At 36.0% G+C, this 10,548-nt stretch overlaps 1 protein-coding gene across 8 annotated transcripts in view; it reads right to left on the reverse strand.

Annotated features, from left to right (window-relative positions):
• Positions 1 to 16: 16 nt before the first annotated feature.
• Positions 17 to 10,548, reverse strand: part of LOC119839477 (AN1-type zinc finger protein 6) — a 19,919-nt gene continuing 9,387 nt past the window's right edge. For 7 of the 8 annotated variants that reach the window (XM_038365750.1, XM_038365749.1, XM_038365753.1 and 4 more), the window contains 4 exons: positions 9,981 to 10,324; positions 8,084 to 8,242; positions 2,939 to 3,080; positions 17 to 393 (listed from right to left, as the gene is read on the reverse strand). In XM_038365750.1, the coding sequence (XP_038221678.1) occupies positions 245 to 393; positions 2,939 to 3,080; positions 8,084 to 8,242; positions 9,981 to 10,079 (549 nt within the window). In that variant the 5' untranslated portion in view covers positions 10,080 to 10,324 and the 3' untranslated portion in view covers positions 17 to 244. The remainder of the gene's footprint in view (positions 394 to 2,938; positions 3,081 to 8,083; positions 8,243 to 9,980; positions 10,325 to 10,548) is intronic. The other variant, XM_038365757.1, reaches the window with a different exon arrangement.

Consider the following 10,548-nt stretch of genomic DNA (forward strand, 5'->3'; position numbering starts at 1 on the left):
CTCGCGACAAATTAATCTAATAAGAAGATCGAGTCTGCGTCTCTAGTGTACGGGGACCGGCACGAGTCGAGGGCGTAACGTCGCCGAATAACCCATGGGGGTCCAAGGGAGTCCGCGGGGGTCCACAGGGCTCCACGGGGGGCCACTTGGTCAAGTTCGTGCCGGCGCCAAGATGTCAGAGGCGAGACGGAGGCTCGATCCGTACGTAGAGCGGTGCGGGGCGGGCGGGCGGCGGCGGGGGGGCTCATATCTTGTGTATCTTCTGCGAGACCACAACGGGGTTGTTGCGGCGGATCTCCTGCGCGCCGAGCTCCCGGTAGTCGAACGAGCAGTCGTGCTTGTCGCTGTACCGGTGCACGGCGCAGAACAGCCCGCCGCAGCGGCACTCGAACCCTGCAAATGGAGGTCACATTTAACTGCAGTGCACCGACCCGTCGGAGCCACCTCCAACTTTGCAAGTGGATCTTTGCTTACATATGCATCACGTTTTCCTCACTGTGCGAAAACTGAGCGTGTAGTGTGGTATTGTCATCCACATATCTTGATCGCAAGTTTTTGCGACTGGTATAGTACTTCTGAATCTATCTAGACAAATAAATATTCGAACATTATTAACATATTATTTCTCTTTACATGCGTAATTGACCTAAATGCATTAAGATAACTGCTTTGTTGATGTTGCGGTCACATGGATACTATGCCTGGTGACCACTGTTAAATTAAATGAGGCTTAAAAAAGATTTTGAAAAAAAACAAAAAATTCCCTGTTTGAAAGTCAAACTTATAATTGTTAAATAGCTTGCGTGATATTTCTGTTCTATAAAAATAGAAACAAAAAAATACTTTCGACGCCCTTCAATCACGTTCGATACAAGTAATTTAGAAAAATAACGCAAAGCCGTGTCTACAATGGGCCAAGTACGCGTTATCTACTCAGACAGCATAGTCGTGAATTGATAAGGACTACTGGATGAAAACGTTCTTATGATAACATATTTATACGACAGCCACGTTATAAAATACATATTATAATAAGATACGATGGAAGGTTTTATTATCACGACCGCGCCAGGAAGGTGAATTAAATGTCGTCTCTGTTACCAACAAACAAAAATGAAACTTCCAAACTTAATGAAAAGTCGACAAGTCTTCCCAGATCCATCATGTTAACATAACATAACATCATGTTCTCATGAAAAATCAAAGTTTTATAATTTAGAGAAAAGTAAGACCAAGTCAATAATTTCACAATATGAATTTCATGCTACTAAAATACTAACATCACTAACCCATAATATTTTGACATCAAATAAGTGAACAGAACTTAGTTCACTATCCACAGTAGCAGTTTGACAGCATAGTTATAGGAAAATCTTAAATAATAACAAGATATCAAGTTCACCCGGCGCCAACAGTGTTACGATTTAAATAAACTAGAAAGTACTAACAGCAACGTCTTCCTGTAATCAGGCAGAGCGTTTAATGGCATGTACCGTTGCGGCTGAATATGAGATTGCAACGGTCAAATTACTCGCATTCGTAACCTTCAATGACGAATAAAACTTTCCTATCGGCACAGGTAACGTCAGCAAAAAAATAAAAAGGGATACAGTAAATCGTATGTTGGTATGAATCATTATAATTTCTTGTAATTTCGTACGCTCTAATGCGCTTAAATACTTTTATAAACTGTTGGATAGGAAACGATCAAATTAAATATCGTTATCCATGCGTACCAAATACAAAACACAGCGTGCTAAAAACGTATAGCCTGTAATATAAGAAATATATTTGCGAGTAAAAGCAATAGCTTTTATTATTACATGCCCCATGTACAACTCACTTGTGGTTATTCCTATGCAGATCTATGAATGCTTCTATTTTAGATGGGCTATACTAAATAAAATCCTCACAATTTACCTTATTGAATGACATTAAATATTAGTAAATAAATATTATATTTTATAAACACTCAACTCTGCCTAGTTATAATTGCATAGAAAGCATAAAGTAAGAACATAAAACCAAATGAATATTCACTGTATGCTACATACACATAACACGATTATTTCAACATTGCATGACTATGTTACGTGAGTGCGAAAAATAACAATTTGATTATATTTTGCGAACTACAAAAACCTAATCTATATCCATTACAAGTTTTTCAAGTTTACATAAAATTATAAAGTTATGTATAATACTTCGATTTTCAATGCGCAAAGGTTATTTCATTTTCAACTTACTTTGTAATTGTGAAACTAAACAATTTTAAATGGTCCATAACAATGGAACGCCTTTAAAATTTTATTAAGAAATCACTATTTATGTCATTCGTTATTACTGCTTACTACAACTATATTTATCTATTATTATATAACAAGTACATTTTATAAACTATTTGCTTCGTTTAGTTTCTTCGTTTGGATGTGTATTTTTTTATCCTTTTATTATTACGATTGCCTAGTAGGCATCGCTACATTAGCGAAATCCGCCTTTTGCTATTCGTCGTAAGTTTTTTGTACGCCTTTTATTATATATTTTTGCAACGCAAAAACGCAAAGAATTTTCATTCAGTCATTCGTTCAGAAATAAACGTAAAGTATACTTTCGCTCTATCGAAACCCGCAGAATTCCAACATTTAACCTTAAATAACGAATAGATATACAAAAAGATGCATTTATAATAAACCAAAATGGTAATGCGGTCTATCGAAACTTGGGAGTCATAAATCCACTCGAAACACATAAAAAACGACGAGAACGGAGAGCCAAAACGCGATTCATTAAGCAAAGAAAACATTCAACAGTAGGACAGCCGACTCGCAGATCCAACTTAGCCACCGCATACTATACCATTACTTTTATAACCGCTAAACCCAATAACAACGCTAAACGAAAGATCAACCGTCCGATTGACTGTAAACGGAATATTTACCTGTAAGTCCAACCTTCTTGCGGCACACGGCGCACCTGTTCTTTTTCTTTTTGTCCTTGCTGGGATCTTTGTCGTCGGCGTCAGTGTCCGACGCGCCGGTGCTGGCGCCGCTCGTGCCCGCTGCACTTTCCTCTTCTAATTTCTGGAAATAACAATTACATCTATCAGTACGTTATCACTCTTTAGAAATAATTTCCAGAAGGAATACTTCCAATCGCACTAGGCTTATAAGTCGTACTGTTTTGTGCAGATTTTGATCAAATCAAAGTATCCGAGATAACTAAAACATGCTAAGAGTTTGCTTTATTAAACCTGTGTGTGATAATTGCATTTTTAAGCTTCTTATAAATTATTGTTTTAATTATTAGTCTGTTTATTTAATGGATCGATAATATTACCCCTGAAAGTTCAACAAAGTAAATTGTTTACTGTTTAGTTATGAGAATATTTCAACTTTGATAACAGTGATTAACAGACCCGTTTCAGGCTCTTTTTATCGCCACTTATCTCTGTATTCGGTTCGTTTTTAACTGGTCGCGGTGAAGTTCTCAATTTTATATCTTTCGAAGTGCCCGTGTTCTCCGGCGGTGGGTATACGAGATTGCGATCCTCCTGTATCTCGACAACTTTCTCTAGTTTGCTCTCGCGGGATGGACCATTGCGGTTTACAGACTGTTTGATGGGTGGCCTTGATTTATTTTCAGTTTTTGTCTTAGCATTAGCGCTGTTCGATTCAGCCGTTTCTTTTGTACCGTCTGGCGTCGGTAATGGCGTACTGTCGTTGATATCGACGGACAATCGTTTATTTTCGAAACTCTTGGAACGTGACACGGCGATGCTGTCAGTGGCGGAGCTTTGGCTGTTATTGCTAGATTTACTGGTTCTTCGCAACGCTTTCTTCAATATTCTCTTTCCCTTTGATTCTTTTTTATTGGGGTCATTTTCCATTATTGGTATTTAAATACTCTTCAGATTTGACATTGTTACTGAAAAAATATTCAATACTCCAGCCTAGGTTACATGTTTACGTAAATATTTGATAATGGAACGCGGATTACCAGATGATATTACAAAAGAGACATTATTGCTCACTATTGTAAAATAAATGTTTCAAAAAAACTGAATCGGTAGCATTTTAAAATATTTCGCGTTGGAAATTCTTTAAAAAATAACTGATATGTATAAAATATTTTTTAATTTTTTTATGTCAACCACGACGTCACGTTGGCGTTTCATTTTCTTATTATTTCTGACCAGTAAGTTACATTCACGTGATCGTCGGAATTATATTTTTATTCTATATCCAAATTAAACACTATGGAACTCTTCTATTTATTCCCAGTAACTGTATATAAACAAAACAAAAGAATATAAGAATAGCATCTCAAGTTTTAATATGTATTGTTACGAAATTAACTGCCTGGTAATGAATATTTAGCGAGATTGTGGTCGAGTTTACTATTCAACCTTGCACATTTTGCGTGTTTATATTGCGGCAAAACATCTAGTCTTTGATTCAAAATTTAGACATTCATGAACCCAAAAAACAGGAAATTGGATTAGTATGTAAATCGTTCTAAAAGCAATGAAATTGCGTTTTTAAAGCTTTTCCTGTATTATTCACTCTCTAAAGAAACAACCCAATTGAAATTTGTTTCTCTCTATGTATTATAGTCTAATAAAATAAATTGAACATCCATCTTTGTATGTGTGTATGTGTTCTATACGATCAGAACTTGAACACAAAGAAGTAAAATTATGTTATCATGCCGACTCATATTACCTTATTTTTGCTTGTTAAATTAGGAATTATTATAATAATATTCTAGAAGGTCTTAAAGATAAAGTTCTACACAGGTATTGTCTAGACATTTTATAAGTACATACTAAAAAATAACGTGATGTAAGTGTGGCAACTTATATGTACATAATACTTACATATTATAAACTATCTCTTACCTGATTGATCGACATTAAAGGACACACCACCATTGTGAACAAAGTATTATTGCAATTATAATTTTCTTACTTAAGTAATTCTAACAATCTTATATAAAACGATATAAACAATAAAATGTGTTATAATCATGATTTTTAACAAAAAAAACTCGACCGCCTTCAAACTGTCAAAACCAGAGCAAATTTTATTGGAACCACAAGCTTTTAATTAAAAAATTTGAAAAAATCTAAATCGGTGCACCCAGATAAATGTTCTGAGGTGACAAAGCCAAAAAAAAGACAGTCCAATTGGTAACCACCACCTTTTTTTGAAGTAAGTTGAAAAAGTTGTTCAAATTAAGTTCTCCAATATAACAGTATACTCAATGTATTCCATAGTAAGCAAAAATATAAAATATATTTTCAATAGGCCTGTCTGAAGAGTTGAATACTTAAAAACGAGCGTAGGTGTAGCTCAGTTATCTACGCCAACCCACTTCAATGTCAACGTCCTTGTAACGTATTGCTCTAAAATTAATTTATTTTTCTAAACGAGAAATGTGCTAACAGTCATTAATATAGATTATAATATGTTAATGGTTTTCTAGATAAATATGCAATGGTCTGAATATTTCACGACGAAGAGACATCTTTTATACAAGCATTTCTTTTTAGACACATTCAAACCATACTACTAATCTTGTATCAACGAATTTATAAACAACACAAGATTCAACATAAAACGGCCTATTCGTGTAGTGGTCTTTTTAATATTGCATTCCTAGCGAGCAGGTGCACCGTACCATAAAAATCAATACTTTGTATGATGTTCTATTGACAAATTATTGGTTGACTTGCTGTTACACGCGGCGTCACGCGGGTAGTATGTAGGTACAAATAGCCTATGTGCTAATCCAGACTATAATCTATCTCTACACCAAATTTTATACAGTTGCGATAAGCTGTTATAGTGTGAAAGACTAACAAACATTCACACACTCTTGCAAACTTCCGCGGTTATAGGTAACATTGCTAGGATTTAATTTGACTTAAATTTACCCTGGTTGTCTGGGAGAGATAGTACAGAGATCTCTAAGGACAACAGACATTTTAATTTTTTCATTTTAGATGACCGTACCTAGTTTCCTTTGTGAAAATTTATTAGAGCTAATTATAAAACACAAACCGACAGCAGACATATTCGACAAGACCTCACGTCAATCGCAGTATAAAATGGAGGAGACTAGAATATTAAGTAAGCCTTATTGATTAATCTCATATTGTAGATTAAATGTAAAATTGCTCTTTTATCTCTATACAAAGTGTTTAAAAATATTTAATGACGCAATGTTGTGAAATTCTGCCGTTTAAATAGATATCATATAGTTAAACTCAAAGGTCCGTTTCAACAGTCGCGCTAAATGATTTCAGCATATAATGAACGTCTTAGCTCGTAAACCAATTAACATAATTTATTTTCTTAATACTGATCTCGTTACTAGCTCGTAACAGCTACAGTCTAATTTCGTACATTTTTACAGTTAACGTGCGACATGATACAATATTGGCGGCTTGAAATTGAATACACATTAGAATGGTGTCATGGTGTGACGTAAGTCGTAAGTGCTATACAAAACAAAAACATCAAGGAACGCAACGCTGAACTTATAAGGTTTTTGTGCATACGGCATTATATATAAAATTCCCGTGACACAATTTCAGTTACTAAACTCCTCCGAAACGGCTCGAGCGATTCTTATGAAATTTTGTGTGCATATTGAGTATGTCTGAGAATCTGCCAACATCTATTTTTATTCCCCAGAATGATAAGAGTAAGGCAGAACAGCGTTTGCCGGGTCAGCTAGTCTATCTTTAAAAATATAAGTAAATAAATCGCTACATGTGTTGCTAAGCGTAAAACTTGAGAACGGTTCCACCAATTCCGGTATTTTTTTTACGTTTTTGTTAAGACACAAGGAAGGTTCTAATGGAGAGTAAAAATGCACTACGGATAAAGCCAAGGTTGACCACTAGTCATAATATAATAATAACTAAAAAGTTATAAATGTTCTTTATATAATTGTACACGCATCACTCAGAAACAAATTAACCCTTGGGTGAATTTCGTTATACAGGTAAATACGACACGGAATTTATGTTAGCTATGTAAAACATACGTGAGCGCATATTAAGCTAGCTACATATTTATATCATATTACCTGATAAAGGTAAGACTCATTGTTTGTTATTTACTACACAAGTGATTGTTAACCAGATTTAACTGGCATTCTTATATCAATTATGGGATACGATATATTTACTTTCTTTTTAATTTATATGTTACTAGCTTCCCGCCCGCGACTTCACCCGCGTAGTCGTGGGTAGTTGGATGGAATATTTCCTTTCTCGGGTTCTAATGGGTTCCATCCAAGGCATGAAAAAGAGACAAACAGAGAGAGTAACTTTCGCGTATTAATAGATAAATCGATATTTGTCATGCAGTTTCATATTCGATTAAAGTCAAAATCTAAAATGCAATACAAACGAGGCGTTCGCATGTTCGATACGTGTGAATATCTCGTGTGGCGTGCTACACACACACCGGGTCATTAATTTGCAATGGCAGGCGGCGAGATAGGTAAAAGTTTTGCGAAGAATTTTACTTTTCATCGACAAATCTTGCCAAAGCGAATACGACTTTCTAATGTGTATGCGACGCGTACGCAATTTGACTGTCGACAACTTATCCTGCTATTGAAATTGTAGATATAGTATTTATAAATTTAGAGTTACAAATCCCAAGAAGTTACCAATTCAGCAGTTTCTTTATCTTTCTAAATTTTATCTGTAAAAGTAACAAGTAAACTAGGGCGACGAATTCATAAAACTCCATACCGAATTAAGACATATTTTCAAATTCTTATCGCAAGCTTCAATCTTAACCTCAACATATATTTATGCGAATAAATCTCTGTTTGCATGTGTGGGACGACCGTGTATCCTTGTTTTTTGTTTGTGACCAACTTTATTTCTCCATAACTGAGCGTACCTACGTATGCGTCCACGCACGCGTATGCGAATGTGCGTGAAGCGTATGCACGCTACGTGTGAGCGTAGTGAGACACGTGTAATTGTGTGGGTATGTTTGTGTGAAATTAGTTTTGTGTTTACGTAAAAAAGTTAGTAAAATAAACAAAGTGGCCTCACATCTGTCAGCGTCTGCGTCTGCGCGGGCAGCGTCGGCACGGTGGGCGCGGCGGCGGCGAGCGGCGTGGCCGGCGTCGGCACGAACGTCGACGCGACCGGCGACGGCGTCGTCGCGGGCGGCTGCTGCTTCTTTTTCAACGCCTCCTGGAATTCCACGCGCTTACTTAGATGTAACTTCGTGCTCAATATCACTGCCTAAAGGTTACATATCTGCCCTACCTCTAAAACTACTCGAACGCTTTCGATATTTCGTATTTTGAGTTCACTACGCAGAAGTATGGTGTAAAAACATATTTTTATTGCAACCACATTTATAAAGCCTCGGGCGTCAAGTCATTTAACTCCAAATAGCGGCTTATTCTGAGAAATTATACATGATACGATATACCAATGATACGATATCCAACTGGCTAGTAACCGCAATGCAATCTTGTTTGTGGCCGTTTGACCAGTGAAGCATTTTCAAATTTTACCTATAGTCAAATACCAAAGCAAAACTTTGTATTTTTTCAAGTTCTCTTATGTATGCTTCTGTCAGAGTTTAAAGAAATCCAAAAGTACCAATTAAATTATGTAACTAAGAATAGCATTTTGTGTGTGCCTGATATGATTTAAATTATATTATATCCTTCACTTACACCCTACATCACAGACAAGTATTACCTACACAGGAAATGAAACTTCATTGAAACCCTCATGTTTATTGTAAAATATGTAAACTGATTTATTATTTGTAACCTTTTTTGTGTATATGAATAATACATGTCTTGTGTAGCGATGCCCTAAGACACTATCTTACGTTCACAAAGTAATATTGAAATCATTCGAGTTAGCCATGGGAATTTTTGCAATACCACATATTCTAGTGAAACAAAGAAAAATAACAATGACTACAACAATACCATTCAATATTAACATTTTTAAACAGTGAAATAAATCAACAGCATCAATTTTAATTGCGCATTTAATTTTATTCTGATGCCAGTTCCGCACGACTATATTTTTTTTTACCGTTGGGAAGTAAGAATACATTTTCGAAACGGCAAAAAAGCGTTAGCATTGAGGATACTACGCATCAGCTATCGCAATTACAAAGATTGTGGTTCGCGAACACCTTCCTGATCGTATAAGGCGAAAAAAGTTATCTATTTGGTAGTGCAACCGCCTTGTTTGTTTTGTGTTCAGTGCCAAGTGAATTGTGCGTAAATAAAGCTACTGGCCTCAAAAAACAACACACGCTCACAGAAACATCTAGAAATATATTATCGGGGACATACTTTAAACATTAATCACCCGATTAAACGTTAAAAAAATCTTGAGAAAGTAGTCTGATCGTGTTTATAAAAGTATTTTCGTCGGAAGCAGGCACTTATCGCTGCTTGGTGGCTTCATACGTCATACCATGACTAATATTTTTCATCGTAGTGACGTTCATATTCTTGGGTATGTAATAACTTAGTATGACGTCATCAGACGACATTCAGTGGTCAATTTACAGCTACAGTAGTAAAATGTAGTTATCTTCTATTGTTTATCGCAATACATTTACGGTAGTTATGTAGCAGTAAACATTTGTATATATGTGAACCATACTTTCAATGACTTATGAATTGTGATTGATAGTGTCTTTGGAATAATATGTGTATTAATGTATATTCATTTTCCTCCTACTCCTAAGTAGTTTATATAAAATGTAGTAGATATTTACGTTATTTCCTATTCGAAATAAACGCTATGTCACTGTCTAATTTTAATAATTATAGTTGTATATTCTTTAAATAAACCGCCTGCCCTTAACATAACACATCGTAAGGTTAGTTGAATAATTATCCACTCTCGTCACATGAAGCCATAGCCATACGTTATGTCTAAACGAGATCAATATAAGTAATCTTACCTTAAAACAAACTGAGCAGAGACCGTCAGTGGACGGGTTTCCGTAGAAACCGCAACCTGAACGGCACAACGCCTCCATTGGATTCGATTCTCGCTCCATACTTGCACAATTAATTTCACTTTTAATATAAAACAATAAACAAAACGTGTCCTCGTCGAGAGTACGATTGCACTATCAGTATATTGCACTTGTTTGTAACACAAAGTCTCACAATGATCACAATGTTCGATGCACTAAATTGTTACAATTAAAACGCGATGATATCCCTCCTGCTGTCTTCTCGGTTAGCGGCTGCCTCAGCCGATGAGCTGCGACTACTTTCTGTGTCAGGATCGTATTGGGCCCTGCGACAAACGAAAACATAAAATGAGCATCTTCCGGCGTGAATAAAATGATAATTATCTAATTAACGTGCTTTATAGGCTAAGCAGTATTAACCGATAAAAGCGATTTTCGGATGTCCACTTTATATTACCAACTTTCATTATACCTGTAGTGTATTGGCTGAATAAAGTGTTGCTCGGTTGTCTCGTGCGCCGACGTCACGAGGCAGTCGTAGACCGACACT

This window comes from Zerene cesonia, chromosome 3 (assembly GCF_012273895.1).
Source record: "Zerene cesonia ecotype Mississippi chromosome 3, Zerene_cesonia_1.1, whole genome shotgun sequence".
Lineage (NCBI taxonomy): Eukaryota > Metazoa > Arthropoda > Insecta > Lepidoptera > Pieridae > Zerene > Zerene cesonia.